The sequence below is a fragment of the Nuphar pumila genome, chromosome 7 (genome assembly GCF_984573655.1).
Source record: "Nuphar pumila chromosome 7, dmNupPumi1.hap1.1, whole genome shotgun sequence".
Lineage (NCBI taxonomy): Eukaryota > Viridiplantae > Streptophyta > Magnoliopsida > Nymphaeales > Nymphaeaceae > Nuphar > Nuphar pumila.
Window position 1 is genome coordinate 14,579,294 of NC_143255.1, and position 20,498 is coordinate 14,599,791.

Sequence of the window (20,498 nt, forward strand, 5' to 3'; positions counted from 1 at the left end):
AGAGATTGGATTTGGTTAACGTATACTAAAACCTAACCTAAAGCATTTACATCCTTAAATTGTTGGGATCCTCAGAACTAAATGGGTCATATTCAATGTTTGACTTCCATAATTTTGCAAAAAGGCATGTCAAACGTGCATCTTTGATTCGGGGACCCTAAACCCATTGAGATTACCTACATTCCATGATAACTAGTGCAATTTTCTTAGTAACCATTCTAAGGCTCCCATTAACCGTAGCTAATCCTCATTTTAAATCCTATTTTATCCTAATCCTAAGTAATATAAAAGCAGAAACAGGTATTGTTAATGGGAAAATTTTAATTCCTTACAATTTTTTCTAAAATGACATTTTTTATATATGTTTGGGAAACCATATTCAACTAATCTGATGTTGGTTAAATGGATTCCCATTAGGATTTGGATGGTGAAAAGCTAATACCAGATTCATACATGTAAACAAGTTCAGATATCCATCAAATTTGGATATTTGCTGGATAGGTTCGGATGTGGCTAACACCATATTCGACTAATGGGATGTCGGTTAAACGGATTTGAATTCAAATCCATATTCGGATGGTGAGAAGCTCATACCAGATCCACTTTTTTACATGTAAAAAGGTTCATATATCCATCAAATTCAAATATTTGTTGGATTTGGTAGAAAACAATCAAAACAATATGTGCATCCAATTAAAATCAGATATGGTTTTGGCTTAACAAATGCAACTAAACCGAAGTGAATTCAGTTAGATATTATCAGATAAAATTCAATCCATTAACATTCCAACTCTCTCTCTCTCTCTCTCTCATGCTAGCCGCCTAACTTTAGTGAAGCACGTTCTCTCGACCATTTCAAAATTCTTCATGTCCATGTTTTTTATGCCTGTGGGTGTGGAGAAGCAGCTGACGTGTCTGCTGGCAGGCTTTCTTTAGTTTGGGTGTCATCTCAAGGGTAAGCGCCACCTGGTTGGTCTTGTCGCATTTTATGGCCGATTTAGGTGTTTTTGCACCCAGACTCAGGAGTATTGCCCTGGTCTCTAAGCAATGTTGGCTTGCTTATCAATTGGATAATCCTTGCGCTACTTTTCTTCTCTCTAAGTATGGGCCTCTATCTCTCCTTTTGGTTTTCCTCCGCTTGCAGCGTGGAGCATTTTTTCATCTGCATAAGTCATGGTTGTCGGCTTTACCTTTCTTTAGCGATAAATTTGATGATCTCGTCGATATTGTTTACTGGGTGCATTGGGCTATTGCTCCTACTGGGAAGTTTCTGACCAGCAAAGTCTATAGATCGTTGCTTCCCCCGGGGGCGGACTGGTTGCTTGAATCTGCACTTTGGGCGAAGGGCCCTTCACCCTGTTCTTGGGTCCTGACTTGGTTAATCTTGTATGATAAGGTCCAAACTCACTCTAGCTTAAAGATGTGGGGCTTCCAGCTTTCGAGCTGGTGTGTGCTTTGTCATGCTACTGAAGAATCTCTGTTCCACCTCTTTTGGTCTTGCCTTACCTTTGTGGAGATCTTTCGTAGGACTTGGAGGCACCCGGAGGTCCTGGTTATGGAGGAGTTTTTTGCGCTAGACCTCATCGTCCGGTATGCCTTCGGCGCAATAAGCGATGACGGTTAATCTGGAGGTCATGGTTGTTTACCACTTGGTGGTTCATTTGGATGGTGTGCAATGATGCCCTTTTTGGAGAATCTTCGATCGACATTAATCATCTTGCTCAAAAAATCCTAGTGGACGTTTACGCGATTCTGCATATTCATCTTCCCAATCTAACATTTCCTTATGTTGTCGCTCCGCTCTCTTCAGATTATATTGGTTTTGCGGCTCCTACGTGAGCCATTTTTTTCGTTTGTTTGGCTCTTACTTGTTTCTGTTTTGTTTTTCTGCTTTTGTTCTTTTGGGGTTCAACTCTGTTGACCCTTTCTTTGGCTATGTTGAAATCGTGTTTCGGCTCTCTCTCTCTCTCTCTCTCTGCGCGTGTGCGCCTAATAATTTTGGATAATCCTTTTTTTGACTTTACATATTTCACCATCTCCCAAGATATTTAGTTCAGTTTATCTTGAACAACTTAAATTTGCAATCCTTTTTTATGTGCAATTTTTTACCTTTCCGATTTTCCCAATATCGTTTTCACCAATTTTTAGAATTTTGTGAATTAGATATATTAAGAAAAATCCTGGTGACCTCTAGCACCCATGACGCCTGTGCTTTGTGCTTAATACTTTCCACCTGAGATATATTACAAAAAATAACGGATATCCATTCTTTTAGTAATAAGTTCTCTTTCAAGTGTTTGAAAAAAAAAATCCTTAACACAATAAACATAATTTCTTTTTGGGGCTTCCTGTTTGGTTTAGATAATTATTTATTTTATATGCAACCATTATTAAAAGTAAGGTCCAAGGGGTTTGGTGTAGTGGGATGGGGCCTCGGCCTTTAGGTGAGTGGTCTAGGTTCAAATCTCATGAGAGTCACCTCTTGCCAAGCCTAAGTGTGGTGACTATCCAGGAAAAGGAGCAAGCCCTCAGAATTTTAGGCTGCTAAGACAACTATCGGCAGGCAGAACCAGCGTCACTAGATCTATGATCCTGGGGTGGGGTGGTTTCTTCAGGTAAAAATGAAGAAAAAAAACTTTATTAAAAGTAAGCATCTTATTCTCAATGTATACCTAATTTTATATCTTGTTTGATTTTTATTTTTTTACCTAAATTAATATCTTGTTTGATTTTTATTTTTTGTTATAATTAAAAATTTTAATTTAAGCCTCATTTATTTAGAGCCCGGACAGGTAAAAGGGCCGTTCCAACGTCCTAGTCTTGGTAAAATTCATAATATCACTGGCATTTGTTACATGGGCCTAAACAATAAGACCGAACCAAATATGTAAGGTGAACGTATCAAACGCAGAATGTAATGGCAATTGTTGCCAATCCCGGACGTAGTGTACACCCCTGACAGCGTACTTCATATAATCGGCCTACTTCTTGCTGAAACGGCGATTCTTTTGTCTCTGCTGCTGTCGCTCACCACCCACAAACCTCTCTCTCTCTCTCTCTCTGGCTTCTTGAAATTCTTCTCAATGGAGAAGGAAAAAGAAGATGGTGGTTCTCTTCAGAACGAAGGAGAAGCGAGTTCGAGCGCCATTTTACCAGAATTCTCCCACCAACAGGTATGTTTCTGTACTTTGTCGCCTTTTTTTCTGTTGCAAATCTTTGTTTTCTTATATCTTGGCAAGAAGAATCCTGCGTTTGTTTGGGTTGGTTTTTTGTTAGTTGGGTTTTCTTTTTTCTGGAGAGCTATGATCTTGTTGAGTGTTGAAGGATTGGATTTTTTGTCCTCTATGGATGGAAATTTAGAGCGATTATGGGTTTATTGGATGAAAAAAAAAAAACAAGTAGCTCATCATGGATTGGATGTTATGAAAAAGATCGCTTATTTCATGTCAATTACATAATGCTGCCGAATTCATGCTAAAATGCATTCTGCAATATGGAATTTAAGGTGGAAGCGAATCGTTCCTTCATAGGAATCATTGTGGTTTTAAAACCCATCTTGCAGAAGCTCCACCGGAGAAGTTTTGCTGAAAATTATGAAATGTTTGTTCTGTTTAGATTTCTACCATTAGAATCTGGCCTATTTTTGTTTTATAAAGAAAAGGTTTTTATTGCAAGTGATTCTTAGCTGCCAATGGCTGGGGATTTAAGGAGGTCAATGAACCGATCTAAACAAGGAATGTTTGTAGAGCAGGTAGTTAAGGAAGTTGATTGGTGTCTCGAGGAGGATTCAGAATCAATGTGGAATAAGATAGCGGGTGGCATGAGAAAAGTGGCTAAGGAGGTATTGGGTGAGTCTAAAGGCGGTGCACCACTAGGTAAGGATACATCATGGTGGAACGAGGATGTCAAATTAGCTATTAAGGTTAAAAGAGAGTGTTATAGAAATCTAAGTAAGAGTCGTGATAATGAGAATTTGGAGAAGTATATGATAGCAAAGAAGGAAGCTAAAAAAGTAGTTCGAAACGCGAGGGCTAAGGTATATAAGGAGGTTTATGACAAGTTGGATACCAAAGAAGGCGAGAAGGATATTTATAGGCTTGCAAAGATGAGAGATAGGAAATCGAGGGATTTGGGTATGGTTAGATGTATCAAAGATGAAACACAAAGGGTTTTAGTCAAAGATGAGGAGATTAAGGAGAGATGGAAAGATTATTTTGATAAGCTATTTAATGATAGTCATGCTCAAGATCTTGGAGACTTCTCCATTCCTTTTCATGAGATAAATCGTGACTTCATGCGCAAGATTCAAAAGAAAGAAATTGCAGAGGCTTTAAAGAAAATGAAATCAAGAAGGGCAGTTGGCCCAGATGGTATACCTATCGAGGCTTGGAAATGCTTGGGAGAGAAAGGTCTAGAATGGTTGACAAATCTTTTTAACTTGATTTGGCGAACAAATAAGATGCCTAATGAGTGGAGGAAGAGTACTTTGGTGCCTTTATATAAGAATAAGGGTGATATACAAGATTGCACAAACTATCGTGGTATAAAACTCATGAGTCATACTATGAAACTTTGGGAGAGGGTGATTGAGTCTAGGTTGAGGAAGGTTGTCATGATATCGGAGAATCAATTTGGTTTTATGCCTGGAAGATCAACTATGGAAGCTATACATCTTCTTAGACAACTTATTGAAAGATATAGAGAGAGGAACAAAGATCTGCATATGGTTTTTATTGATTTAGAGAAGGCATACGATAGAGTACCTAGGGACGTTCTCTGGTGGACAATGATGAAGAAAGGTGTTTCCCTAAAGTACATTAGTATAATTAAAGATATGTATGAAGGAGTAGTAACCAATGTCCGCACTTGTGGAGGGGTGAAAACCAATTTTCCGATAACGGTTGGGTTACATCAAGGATCTGCTTTAAGCCCTTTCCTATTTGCAATAGTGATGGATGAGCTTACGAGATCAATTCAAGAAAATGTACCGTGGTGTATGTTGTTTGCTGATGATATTGTTTTGATTGATAAGTCTAGAGCTGGGGTTAATGCTAAGTTAGAATTATGGAGACAGACATTGGAAGCTAGAGGTTTTAAGTTGAGTAAGAGTAAGACTGAATATATGGAATGTCGGTTTAGTAAGCAACGAAGTAGTGATGGGAGTGTAGTGAAGCTTGGTGAGCAAGAAATATCGGTGAATGATTATTTCAAATATTTGGGATCCATCATTCAAAAGTATGGAGAAATTGATGGAGATGTAAATCATAGGATAAAGGTTGGGTGGATGAAATGGAAAAGTGCAACTGGAGTGTTGTGCGATCGTAGAATGCCATTGCGGTTGAAGGGAAAGTTTTATAGGACGACTATTAGACCCGCTTTACTATATGGTACAGAATGTTGGGCTGCAAGAGACATCATATTCAAAAAATGAGTGTAGCTGAGATGCAGATGCTTAGATGGATGTGTGGAAATACAATAAAAGATAAGATTCGGAACGAGGAGATACGTAAGAAGGTAGGTGTTGCACCCATTGAAAATAAGATGCGAGAGAATCGTTTACGGTGGTTTGGACATATTCGGCGAAGGCCTAATGATGCTCCAGTTAGAAGGTTGGAGAAATGGAAAAATATATTAGTTAAAAGAGGTCGGGGTAGGCCTAGGAAGACTTGGATGGAGATGATAGGAAAGGATATGAATGCTTTGAACCTCACCGAGGACATGGCATTGGATAGAAATGATTGGAGGAAAAGGATTCATGTGGAAGACCCAAAATGAATTTCTTTTTTGGTTCATATCGCTGACCCCAATTGTTTTGGGATGAAGGCGTAGTTGTTGTTGTTGTTGTTTGTTGTTGTAATGAACCGAGCTGATACTTGTAATCCATGACTTATCTGCACCATGTGGTGGCATTCAAATTGACTTGCTTCCGAGTGATTGTTGCTCGTAAAGCCATCATCAATCAGAGAAATAGCTGCTCTCAACTCTGCCAAGTGGAACACTCTTGAATCATCATGGTTGTGCCTGCAAGTTATCAACATTAAAATGTGACCAAATTTGAGATGGAGAGTGTGATCTCCTATATGGAGAAGTTTCAGTTGGAGTGGATTGGAGGAGTCCTGTGGTTCCACCTAGGCTGATTGGAAGGTAATTGCTTGTTAGGTTGGTTGTGGCAGGTTAGGGCCATTAGGCACTCACAGAGTGGAAGAATTCAATAAGCTGGTGTTCACTAAATTCTGGCTATGTTTAGCCCATAATGGCATATTTTTCGTCCTAATACAAGCCAAAAATCTGTTGTTTAGACGCGACTCCAACTGACTCTTTTGGTCAAGGACAAAAAAGAAAAAATAAATAAATAAAGGGGCTACATGCAGTCCCTAAAGATTATTTTATTACAAGGAGAAAAAGACCAAAATACCCTTGACTCAAAAAGTAAATTGTGTGGCATAAATAGTATATATATGTATATATATATACTATTTTAACACCCCTGAAACTTACGGTGTAAACACCGAAAGTTTGTTGAAAAGGAATAGGAAACGTAGAGCTGCAAGACCTTTAGTAAGGAAGTCCGTAAGTTGGAATTCTGAAGTGACAAAAGGAAACTCAATAGTTTTTCTCAAGAATTCATCACAAACATAATGACAATCAATCTCAATATGCTTGGTGCGCTCATAAAAGGTGTGGTTGCTAGCAATGTAAATTGTACTTTTATCATCGCAATACATCTTCGAAGATTTGGAGACGTCAAACACCTATATCTTTGAGAAGATTTTTTAACCATACAAGTTTCATAGTTGTAATTGTCGTAGCTCTGTATTCTGCTTCAATAGAGGATAATGAGACCTTCTCATGCTTCTTGCATCTCCAGACAATCAAAAAATCTCCTAGAAAAACACAAAAACCAATAATTGAGACTCTATCATTGAGATTTTCTCTCCAATCAATATCAATATAAGTAAATCTAAAGATGAAGATGAGGATAGAAAGTGCCTTTTAGTTATGATGTTCTTGATATATTTGACGATCATTAATACAACACTCATGTGCACAGTTGTTGGAGCATGTTGAAATTGACTAACAAAGTGAACTGCATGAGCTATATCTGGTCTGGTGATAGACAAATAAGTGAGACACCCAATTAGTTGTCTGTAAGGTGTAAGGTCTTCAAGAAGAGTCTCATCTTCAAGTCTTAATTTAACATTCACCACTTCATAAGTTTTCACTTTCTTATCATTTGCAGATTTAGCACATATATGTGCAACAAGTTTTACCTGAGAAAATATGTACCCTTTGGGAAAGTATGCAACTTAAATTCCTAAAAAATATCTTAAGAATCCTAGGTCTGACATATCAAAATTATCTTTTAAAACATTTTTAATATTACTAACTTTCTTTTTGTTGTTTCCTGTTATAATCATATCATCTACGTAAAGTAGAAGGATAACTATGCCAGCACTTGTACTTTTCACAAAGAAAGCAGTGTCAGTATAGCATGAATGAAAACCCAAATTAATCATAACATTGTTGAATCTATCGTACCAGGCCTTGTGGGCCTGTTTAAGACCATACAACGTTATTAAAAGTTTAAAAGATTTTCCTTTTTCAATATCAAATCCCGATGGAAGATCCATATAAATTTTTTCATTTAATTCTCCATTAAGAAAAATATTTTTAAGATCTAATTGATATATAGGCCATTTTTTAGTTGATGCAATAGTTATTAGAGTCCTAACACTAGTCATTCTGGCTATGGGTGCAAAAGTTTTCTCATAGACAATTCTATATTCTTGGGAGTATCATTTAACTACTAACCTAGCTTTATATCTCTCTAGAGTTTCAGCACTCTTGGTTTTAACTTTAAAGTCACATCTACATCCAATAGGTTTCTTGTTTAAAGGTAACTCAACTACTTCTTAAGTTTTTGCTTTCCTAAGGGCATCTAGTTTTATGTTCATGGCTTCAATCTAATGAGGAATATTTTTAGCTTCATTATAATGTGAGGGCTCATAATGTGAATGTAAAGCTATTAGGCAAGTCCTATAATTGGGTGATAATGACTTATAAGATACAAACTTATTTAGTGGAATAGATTCTCTAGCAGATATTCTAAGAAGAGCTTATTCTATAGGTTCATTATAGTGAGAAAATTTTTCTAAGGCACTAGTAGGATTATTTTGCTAATGCTGAGTATAAACTTGAATATTTTTAGGAGATCTATTAATGATGTCATCACTACTCGGTGATGTCCCAATATTAGAGTATTCATGATTGATATCATCTATAATTTCACGATGATTCAAAGAGTCATCATTAGTATGTATATCTTCTCTTGGAGAGAGATCATACAAAAAACATATAGACTATTTCTTCTCTTTTATCATACTCTTCAAAACCATTTTCATCTTTTAAGAATGTCATATCTTTGAAAACATAAAGTTTATTATTTTTTAAATCAAAGCATCTATATCCTTTTTTATTTTCACCATATTCAATGAAAACACATTCAATTGCTTTTGGTGATAACTTATCTGTTTTGTGTAAAAGCACAAAACATTTACAACCAAAAATTCGTAAACAATTGAAATCAGGTGTTATTTTGAGAAGTTTTTCATAATTGAAAACATTTTCTAAAGTGGATGATGACGTTCGATTTATCAAATAAGTGAAAGTTAAAATGGCTTCTAAGAATATTTTTAGGAATAAATAAAGTTCTAGTGGTTTCTATTATATGCCTATGTTTTCTTTTCACTAGCCCATTTTGTTGTGGTGTCTTAAGGTAAGATCTTTGATGACAAACCCCATGTTGTTTTAAATAGTTTTGAAATTCATTTGATAGATATTTCTCACCTGAATCCGATCTAAGAATATACATATTGCTTTGAAATTGATTCTTAACTTTTATATGAAATTCTTTAAAGAAGGAAAAAACTTTCGACTTGAAATTAAGAAAGTAAACCCATACATATCTAGTAAAGTCATCAATAAAAGTACGAGTAACCTCCTTTAGATATGGCCGAAGAAGGACCTTATACATTCGAGTGCACTAATTCAAAAGGTCTTATGGAAACAAAGGTTCTATTTGGAAATGAGATAGATTTTATTTTTCCAAGAATGCAATCTTTGCAAGTTATATCTTTTTCATTACAAAATTTGTCCCCAAAATAAAAAAGGTATATTTTAGAATAGCTTGGATGTCCAAGTCTTTTATGCAAAGTTTCAATACCCTTATCTTGGATATAAGTACAAAATGATTTTAAAGGAAGAGATAATGAGTCCTTAAAGTAAAGATCTCCCTTCCTATGACCTTGCCCAATCTGCTTTCCGGACCGGAGATTCTGCACAAAGCAACCCTTAGATGAAAAAGATATTTCAAATTCATGGTCGACAATTTAAGAAACCGAAAAAAAAAAATTAAATTTAGTTTGAAAACAACTCTAACTTTTGGAACTAGAAAAGTTTAAAAATATTTAGAATTTAGTGTCCCTATACTCTTAATTTTGAAAATGGTTCCATCGGCTGTAGAAACACACGACAAATTTTAATTGATGCATATATTGGATAAGACATTCTCATGAGGAGTCATATGAAAAGATGCTCCCGAATCTAGATTCAAGAGTACATACCTGGTGAAGATGAGGAGGCGATGGCGGCACCCAATATAGGAGTTGTGTTAAGAATTTGTTGAAATGCCATGGATATTTGACCAAGTGTATCTTTAAGATCCTCTCTACTTTTGTCTTCTTCTTCTTTCTTGAGAATAGATTCTTCAACGTAAGCAACCTTATACTTGTTCCATTCAACTTAGGACAAACAAGTTTAATGTGACCCGGCTCATTACAATGATGACAAATAATCATTTTTCTCCCACCATTATAGTTATTATTATTACTATAGTTATTTTGCTTCCCAAAGTGTGGAGCCTTATAGGTCTTAACATGGTTACCGGGTTTAGATACTGCCAAGACTTCATCATAACTTTTACTCATACCAAAACGAGTTTCTTCTTTGACAATTTCGGCAATGGTATCTTCAAGAGGAAGTGTAGTAGATCTGTATAGGAGAGAAGATCTAACTTGCTCAAATTCGAGACGAAGCCCATATAAGAATTAAAAAAATCTTTCGTGTTTCATTTGTTTTTGCCAAAGTTTCACATTATCAATAGTAACCCACTTTGGCTCTAAAAGTCTAGTTCATCCCATAGGAGATTCAAAGCACTATAAAAGTCTTGGATACTCATTTCACCTTGCTTAGTGATCCTAAATTTTTCTTGCAAAAAATATGCTCTTGCAAGATCCTTTTGGGTATACATACCCTTCATAAAAAACCAAGCTCCATTGGCCTTTTGAAAATTTTCAATGTTTGCAGATACCTTAAGCTCGACGTTGTTCATGAACCATGCAAGAATTTTCGCATGGTTGCTCTCCCAATCTTCCACTTGTTTATGATGATCTTCAATAGCCTTAGCACGAGCATCTCCCTCTAAGGCTTTTTCTTAACCTCCTTCTAGTTTTGTGAGCTTGAGTTGTGGTTCAAGAATAGTGCCCATCACATAACCCCAAAGTTTTTTCTCTTTGAGATTGTTTTCCATTGCAGAAGCCCACATCATGTAATTTTTTTCATTGAGCTTGAAGGAGAGATCAATCTTGGTCTTTATTGTGTGAGCAAGAGAAAAAGAGGAAGATAATGAAAATGAGAAGAGGAGAGCATGATCCCTTAGGAGATTTTGTCACGAACACAAACACTTGATGGCAACCTTCCACAAGTTCAAGAATTCTATGGCTCTGATACCATGTAATGAAATATGTGGAAGCATGAAACACTAGCCACTAAGGGCTTACAAGATCACAATCATACAAGTGCACTTGCAGAAGTCCACTATGGGACAATACAAAAATCAATGAAGCAAAAACAAATACACAAGAATATAAAAATATAAGCTTTTATTGTTCAAATGCTTAATACAAGCATTGAAAAAACAAGAGGGGATCAACCCCTATTTATACCAGAGTTACCGGAAGTGCCTAAGCAAAAGGGGAAGCGCGCTTCCCCGAAGCGCACTTCGGAAGCGTGAAACGTCGCGCTTCCGAAATGCGTGGGGAAGCATCCCCCTTTTTTGGGAAGCGTGCTTCCCTTTTATGGGAAGCGCGCTTCCCCCATGCTTCCCCATTTTTTTTATTTTTTTCACTTCCCCCTCGCTTCCGGTTCGCTTCCTAGGTCGCTTCCGAGACGGTTCGTAATTTTCTTCTAAGTGGTCCCACGCTTCTCCGTTTCCTAAATTTTTGAAAGTGCCCCGCTTCCCGCTCCCGCTTCCTTGACTGGTAACTCTGATTTATAGACAAAAACCTTTTTTTAGGGGAGTCCACTTGGGAGCTCCCAACGGTTATAAATATGACCATTGGGTAGCCTTCACCTTGGCCTTTTGGTCAAGGACAAAAGCGAAAAATAAAAAAAGGGGCTACACGCAGTCGCTAAAGATTATTATTACAAGGAAAAAAACTAAAATACCCCTGACTTAAAAAGCAAATTACATGGCATAAATGGTATTATCACTAGGAATGATAAACAAAGAGTTGAAGAAATAAAAATTATGCTTAAGAAAACTTTTGATATGACTGACCATGGTTTCTTGAGGTATTTCTTAGGTATTGAAGTAGCCAACTCGCCCAGAGGATATAGATTGTCACAGATAAAGTTTACAGCAGATATCATTGCATGTTCGGCAATCACTGATGAAAAACATATTGATGCTCAAATAAGAGTTGAAGGCAGAGTCTTTTTGGGTGATCTGACTCCTTATATACAACTTGTTAGATCTATTTATCCATTACTAGACCAGATATTGCGCATGCAGTGCATACTGCAAGTCAATTTCAACATGTGTCTACTTCAATTCACATGAGTGTTGTGTTAAGAATAGTTTGATACATTAAAAATACCATATCTAAAGGATTATTTTTATCGTCTTTCTTGTCATTGAATCTTATTGCATATACTAATTCTGATTAGAGTAAAGACTCCCAATAATAGACACTCAACTACTGATTTTTTTTGTGTTTTTAGGTGATTCCTTTATATCTTAGAGGTGTAAGAAGCAACAAAAAGTATCGTTGTCCTCCACGAAAGTTGAATATAGTGCGATAGCTGCAACAACTACCGATGTCGTGTGCCTACGTTCTTTGCTTGCAGATATGGGAGTTGATCTCCCAAACCCTTCAAAATTGTGTTGTAATAACAAGAGTATCATATATATAGCCAGCAACAATACATTTCATGAACGAATGAAACATCGAGATGGATTGTCATTATGTTCGGGAAGAATACTTAAAGGGGAATATTAAGTTACCTTGTACCATCTTAATTTCAGATTGTGAACTTCTTCACTAAAGTTCTTCTGCTACCATGGTTTTTTTCTGCTTAACAAACTTTCGGCGATCTCACCTTAAGTTTGAAGGAGAGTGTTAAAATATGTTGTATATATATATCAGGGGTATTTTGGTTTTTTTATATGGTGTAATAGGCACAACCCAGTAGGGGCTGAATAGTCTTTTATTTTCTTTTTGTATTTATGTATATTTTGCTTCTTATTTTTTCAGTCAATATGACAGTTGGAGGCCCTCCCTTAATGCCCATCTTGGCACTATAAATAATTTTCTTCTCCTCATTGTAAGATATATTTTTTACAAGCATTTTTATGATTAAGTAAATCCATTATTTTTATATTGTGATCCCTGTGTTATCTATGATCTTGTGTTTGTCTCTTTAGTGAGATTGTATTTGACCCAATAGTAGTCTTTAGTGTGTTTGTGATCTCTTGTAGCCCTTAGTGGCATGTTGTGATTATTAGTCATTTCATTTCAAGGGAATCCTTCGGTTGCTGAGAAAGAAACCTAGAAATTGGCTTGTTGGGATGTCCCATATTCTTCATGTATGGGCATAATCGGCCCTCATATGAGAATTTACATCAATGCATTTGCACATAAACCTAATACATATGCCACATTGTATGTTTTACATATCAAAAGATTTCAGCAATATACATTTGTTGCTCAACTACATACAATGACCAAAATGCCCCTATTGTGCTATTGATAGTCATTGTTCTTAGTCAAAAGTTCAAGTTTTGCATTTTTAGGCAACATGAGGAAGGTTTTTTAAACCTTTTGTAGTCTGCAAAATTATCTCTGCATCCGATATTGAAATTAATGCAACTGACACTACATATATGGGATGGTGTTGATGTCCACAAAGCTCATAGACGTTATCAACATGTACATACAATCAGGTTGTTTTTTCTTTTGGCCTTAGAAAGTAGGATAGAGCTGCTGATTCAAAAGCTGTGATTAGTATTACAAAAGTACAACAATCAAAGAGACAAAACCCATGCACATTTCATGATAGAAGCCTGTGACAGGGCTTTCATCAATGTAGTAATGAGAAATATACAACTACCATGTATTTTCAAGTATCTCCCAGTGTTGCACTGAAAATCTTATATATATCCTGCAAATTTATGGGTAATGATTAAGACATTGGAGGAGATTGAATGGAGCAAGTTTACATTATTAGAAACTATTGAATGGTGTGTGTTTGTTTGTGTGTGTACATATATGAAGCAAAATATAGATTGAAAATGGTCTGTTATCAATTTCTTGTCACAGTGCAACAATGTGGCTCCAGTTGTGGTATTATCAATTTTAACAATAGGTTTAATTAGAGAAAAAAATCCTTTAATCCGTCTTCAAGGATCAATTCCCTGTGGGCATATTACCAAAACTTGATTAACTTCACAAAGTAGATGTATCAACCATATCTAACAAAGTTAGTTTTCCAGGTTTATTGTGCATATATTCTAACGAGTTTCAAAATGGATTCTGCTTGCTGTAGCAGAGGCCAGAAGTTCAGCTCATGGCACGTTCACTTTCTGTTCCTCTAACTGCCAAAATCAAAAGTCTAAGGCGAACATATTCCTTAGGAGGTGTTATACGTATAACTTCTGCAGCTCCTTGTGTTCCAGCAGTTGGGAGTGCAACACCTAATGTATTCCCAGAAATCAATACCAGTATGTCCATTTTTTTGTTTGCTCTCATATTTTCAATGTCTACTTAATATTGGGTGTTGATTACATCAAAATTGTACTTCTAACTTGGTTGTTTTTTATTACATTAATTAAAGCCTGCTCACTGCGAGCTGCATTCCATCTTTTCCATTGGGTAAAATCCTATACATGAACAAGATTAGTGCTGAGTTTTGCATGGAAATTATATAAAATGCTTACCCTTTCCTCATTCTCAATTTTGAAATTTTTGTTAGTAAACTCGTATTTTCATAATTTATTGTAGAGCCCGACGATGGTAGTGAAGATATTACTGCAGAAGAGGCAGTTTGCAGGATATGCTTAATTGAGATTGCTGAAGGAGGCCAGACTCTTAAGATGGAATGCAGCTGCAAAGGTGAACTTGCACTTGCACATCAAGAGTGTGCAGTGAAATGGTTTAGCGTAAAGGGTAACACGATCTGTGATGTTTGCAAGCAAGAAGTTAGAAATTTACCAGTGACATTGTTAAGATTACAGAACACTCAATCAGTCAATAGACAACGTGCTACTGTACCCCCAACCCGTTACAGGTACAATTTAGAACGAGGGCTTTGAAAATCCTCTCTTTATGCTATACCATCTCAGAATCTAGCTTTTCCTTTTGTTTTTCTCCTTTGGTAAGTTCAACATATAGCACTCTCATTAACCATATTATAGGAAAGCGAAGTTCTATGCATTCATCATATATGAATTATTTTCTGATCTGCATCTCATATAATTAGAGGAAAATATTTTTATTACAATATTGGAATTCTACATTGTTTGATCTTTAAATTTTTTTAATCTTTTGGTGGAAATTTGTTGTTCTTTTAGGCTACTTTGTGATGCAAAATGCAATTTGCTTTTTAGGTGAGCAGATCTCATCTATTGTCAGATAAAAGCACCTGCTTTGTAAAGCATATGCTTCCAAAAGCAATCTTTTAATAGAATAATTGTTTTGTTTTTCATTCTCTAGAAGTAATGTCAGTGTCAGGAACTTTCATATTAACACACTTTAGACCTGTAGCTGCGGACACTGGGCAGTGCACGATTTTTAACTCCTCTGTTTCTCCCTTGTTTGATGATCTCTGCCCTTCAATGTGTGTTGCAAACTGGAAAGAAGATGAAAGAAGGAGAAATGCGAAGTTGGAGAGGGAGATGTTTGAGAGGAGAGATAGAGAAGTAGAGATGAATAACTCTATTTATGTGAGGATTACAAGTTTGCCCTCTTGTTTTATTAAATGTTTGACATATTTACACAAAAAAGGTCAATATTATCCTCAACAATAATCACGAAACTACATGTAAGGATCAGTCAACACATCTCAACCAGTCAACCTTTCTGGACAACTATGTCCTTAACACGTAAATGGTTCTGGCCTTGTCTGATCACCACTAGCCACTCAATAACTAATTTTGACTTCATGAGTGGCTCAGATCTTTTAATGGTCTTCAATATTTCTTCCAATTGAATAGTCATCATATACCTTGTGGCTCATTCATGACCCACTATAAAAAACCTTCACTAAAACTCTAGCTATTTTTTATTCGTCTTCTTTGCACCAAGAGTATACATCAACTATAACCATTACTCTTAGGAATGAGGTTTGAATCTCACCGGAGCCAACCTTTAGCTTGACTGCTAAAAAGGGAAAAACAGAATCGTTATCCTTATCATGTTCACAAAGTTATTACAATTCCATTGTAAGCCAATTAGGAAAGGAAATGAGGAAAAACCATTATATCACATTATGACTATATGAAAAGAGCCCATTTTCCATGTGGAAAGTTATGCTAGATCCTCCTCCAGTGAAACAAAAGCATCAGGAGGAAAGCCATCATGTCCTTGAGAGGGTGCATAATTTTTAGTGAAACAAAAACTGGAAAAGCCTAATGGTGTGAATAATGATTCCATAGTTCAAAACTCCCTGTCTTGCTTGCAGTACAAGTCAAATGGAGTTCTCAACAGTATTGTACAGAATGAGTTGCGGGCAGGATAGTCCAGATTCAATGTACTAGACAGAAGGCCTGGAAGCACACAAATAATACTCTTTTATGGTACTTATATAACTTGTTGCAATTTCAAGTTTGGTTTTCATGGCTTTCAAATTTCAAAAATTTCTTGAAAGTCGATTTTTTTCTCTTATGTTATAGAGTGATCGTTTAGTGTGCCTATGTAAAGTTCAACAGCTAACATTATTGTGCTGCAACCTCTTCCAAATGACCTTGTATATTGGATAACTGCCTAATCATTGAAAGCAACTCCCAATCATGCCCTTAGATAATGTCACTTGTGGCAGGGTTTGGCAGGATCTGACGGTGCTCATCATGATTAGTATTCTTGCCTATTTCTGTTTCCTGGAGCAGCTTCTGGTATGAAATCCTTTTTAGAGGAATATAGCTAATGGGAAGCCTTAATTTCTGTGGTTTTTGCATAATAGTCTTTCCTTTTGGTATCCATCAAACAGCTTGCAGATACAGGTACCCGTTCTCTTGCAATCTCTTTGCCATTCTCTGTTGTTCTAGGACTTCTTTCATCCACGATAGCTTCCTCGATGGGTATGACCATCCTATTTCCACCTTCACAAATTATTTAAAACTTTTTATGCTCGTAAGCATTCTATAATACTGTATATCCCATAAATCTTTCATGCTTTGACTGCAAATCATTATTTGCAGTTAGCAAAAACTACATTTGGTCTTATGCCTCATTCCAGTTTGCAGCTGTCGTTCTGTTCGCTCGTATTTTCTTCTCATTTGTAAGTACACCCTTTTTCTTTCAGTTTATTTAAACATGGATTTAAGTAGTATGTAAACTCACCCAAGCTTAACAAAATCTGGATTGGAAGTGTTGAGACTAGAGTATTATAGATCCAAGCATTCTGATTCAGATCCAAAAGTCTGGATTTGGTTTCCAACTGCTTCTGACAATGTCCTTTATCATACCAGTAACAGACATGACAAGAGTCATGCATAGAGTTTGCCACTTATATTATGTCCTGTACTTTTCATGTTTCGTTTTATCTGAAGGAAGTCATGGTGTATTTTGTTTGTGTTGTATTTGCATCAGCTCAGGGTCCATCTTATTCTTTTGGTGCTCCTTTCATCCCTTGTGGGGTTCGGAACTGCAATATGTACAATTTTTTTGTTGTTGGAATATTTAAGATGGAATGCAAGGCCAGAAGCTCAAAGACGACTGGCACAGCAGCGAAATGGTGCAGAACAAAGGCAGGAGCAACCCCTAGAAAATCTTGGGGACAGACCTGGAGATGGTACCAGACAGCAAGAAACCCATCCCATTGCTACAAATTCTTCACAACCTGGATGAACCTAATTTTTATGCTGTGCCAAAAGAAAGCAGATATGATGCTTCTCTGACTTTAAGCTTGAAGATAAGGAAAACTCATTGAGTCAATCATTCAAGTTATCTTTCTAATCACCGTTTCTGGCCCAATCTATCTGTGACTAGGAACTGTGTATTTTCATCAACCCTATCAACTCAGCTTAAGCCGCTAACAGCATCCAAATGATATTAAGTGTATAGTTGACTTGTCAACTGACTCGGTCCAAGTATTGGTTCTGGTTATGTTTGTTGGTCTGCAAAAAAAAAAAAAAAATGGTTAATTGCTCAAGACTACTTTTTTGTCTGATTTGGTAACTAAAGCCAGGTTTGATGGTTTAATACTGATGTTTAGAAAAAGTTTTGCATCCCACAGTTACTGATTTAAGAATAATGAGATCTGAAAATGAAAGAAAGTGAATATAGACCTTGAACTTGGATCTTATATACAGGTAGAAAATGAAAGAGACATACTGGTTATTCATATTTCAATAAAATGATAATGCATTGGGTCAAATAAAGTTGCAGTATCATAACTGAGTGACTTGTTCAAACTTCAAAGTGCACCTGGAGCTATACTCCAGTTTGGTGACCAAAAAAAGGCTAATCCATTGACAGCATCAATCTTGCTGATCTTGGCTTGTAGAATCCAAAAACCAAAAAGTTCAACTTACTGAAACATTTGCATATTGACTCATATCCATGACACTAATGGATATAAAATAATATAACAGAAATTCAGGCTTATTTAATTCAGCAGTTCATTAAATTAATGGCTTAAATTCCTATAGGCTCTTGAGCAGCAGCTGGTCCTTTCTGGTGTTTCGTACTTATGATAATTTTGATTTGAACATTCTTGGAAACTGCCAGCAGGTTCTTCTGCTGGCTTCACAGAAACGAATTTACTCTCTCTCTCTCTCTTGCTGAGAAGTGCATTTTTTCTAGCCAACCATAACATTATTCCTTACAGGTGATCTATGCCTTCTCTGAATCAGATCGTGCCAATTGACAGATTGTGAATGGTCTAGTTTGATTTTACTGATCACCACCTTTTAGACAACCAATTTTGTTTAGATGGAGTATTCTGGTGAGGCATTCTAGTGAAGCAACAAGAAAGAGAAAAGGGTTCTGTAATTGTAAATTATGCTCGAAACAAATACATACATCTCTCTCTCTCTCTCTCTCTCTCTCTCTCTCTCTCTCTCTCTCTCTCTATATATATATATATATATATATATATATATATATATATATATATATATGTGTGTGTGTGTTTCCTGTCAGGTCTTTGCACTAACCCATGGGAAATACATTTTCTTAATTTAAACGAAGAAAAAGAACAGAAGAACCAAATTAGCCCATAATCTCATATAGTGATGATGTTTAATGTTTGCCTTTTGGTTTCCTACTCACATTTTAGAAAAAATGGTCTGGAAAGTCTAGTTTTCTGCTGAAGATTTTCTTTAAGGTACCAAAGTATCATTGAAAAGGAGAAAAATATTTTAAACATCCAACTTAAAGCGCTAAACTTTCAATGGACTTGAAATAGTGAAAACTTTACCAGTGAACATGTTTCCCATTAACCTTTAAGATTGTTTGAAGAGCCAAATGGTCAGGTATTTTTGAAAATTGCCAAATAAAGAAAAAAAAAGCTTTTTTGATGAATCTTTTCCAAAATCAATCTTTGAAACTGTAGTCATTACGAGAGAAAAGTCAAATAACTTCAAACGTCAACCTCTGTGTTTGATTTATGTTGTAGAGCTGTCTAGTTTCTGGAAGAAACTAATCCCTCGTCATTTTCATGCTCAAATTCCAACTTACCCGTTGTCATATTCCAAGGTGAGATGTACAAACTCCCTTTCTTTTCTCAAACTGGTACTCTATCCTAATTGTGATTTTACATTTTTTTTTAAAGTCTAGCTGGGGTTAGGCTGACCCCCACCAGCTATTATTCAAGGTACCACTGGGGTTTGAACCTGCAACGTCCCAACAAGGAGACGTGCACTGATAGTTCCTACCAACCATGCGGAGCCCCCCGCTGGTTGTGATTTTACATTTGACATTAATGTATTTGGAAATTTTCCCATTTTCAGTGTAAAAACTCCCCAAGCTAGATCTCTCCATTTTGCTAATCAAGTTTCGAAAGGTCTTTTGATGCAGATAACTGGTAACTGGCTACTAGGTTATTGGGCCCAGACCATATTCACAAATATGGTTCTCATAAAAAATTTAGTGAGGAAAATCTCATGATAAATGCATTTTTTTATTTTTTAGGAAAATCACAAGGGAATGTGAGTATATACAAATTATATAAAAATATAACATATATATATAATGAAAATACAATTTAAATGTTCTAAAAAAGTTTTTTTATCATGTTAATATCCGGGAAAATATAATATTCTCAAAACTGGTGATATTTTGAAAAATTTTGCGTTTTTTGGGAAATGCATCTGCCTTTGAAAATATCGTTATAAAATCACATTGTTTTCAAAATATTGCCGATATTTGTTATTATCATCCAGACTCATACTTTTGAAATTCCTCTCCTTGTGGTACTGTAGTTCTATTGACAACCAAAGAGTGATCCCTAGGAATTCCAACATTGTCAATTCATATAAATCTGGTCCTGATCTGACCCCAAGATTTCATTTTTTTTCTTTTTTCTTTTTTCTTTTTTCTTTTTTCTTTTTTGATGAGGAACCTTCCTAAGGATACGGGTCACTTAATGGCCTGCCGACCAAGTAAAGCCCAGGTAGTCCACCAATCCCATGCCTTACAGGGACTGACCAGTGAAAGCAATGGTGTACATCCTGAAAGCAATGGGATTTGATGTCAAACATCTGCTTGAGTTATCACCATCATCAAGCCTTATCCAATAATTATATCATATATCCGGTATCCGACGGAATCCGAATTCGATCAGTCGCAATTTAATAAAGCACATCAGTAACCAGATATGGATTCAGCATACAGATTTATATCCAAAACTGAGTCTGACACCAATCCAAATCCAAATCTAACCGATTGTCCAACCCGAATGGGTATAAAAATATATCAGATCAGCTAATGGGATTTGAATTC

General features: G+C 36.1%; 1 protein-coding gene across 1 annotated transcript; it reads left to right on the plus strand.

Annotated features, from left to right (window-relative positions):
• Nucleotides 1-3,047: 3,047 nt before the first annotated feature.
• LOC149831228 (uncharacterized) lies at nt 3,048-17,402 on the plus strand. The gene is made up of 7 exons (XM_090012962.1): nt 3,048-3,173; nt 13,888-14,059; nt 14,340-14,625; nt 16,375-16,447; nt 16,543-16,633; nt 16,754-16,833; nt 17,145-17,402. The coding sequence occupies exons 1-7, from the start codon at nt 3,084-3,086 to the stop codon at nt 17,400-17,402; spliced, it is 1,050 nt and encodes a 349-aa protein (XP_089869088.1). The 5' UTR covers nt 3,048-3,083.
• Nucleotides 17,403-20,498: the final 3,096 nt, after the last annotated feature.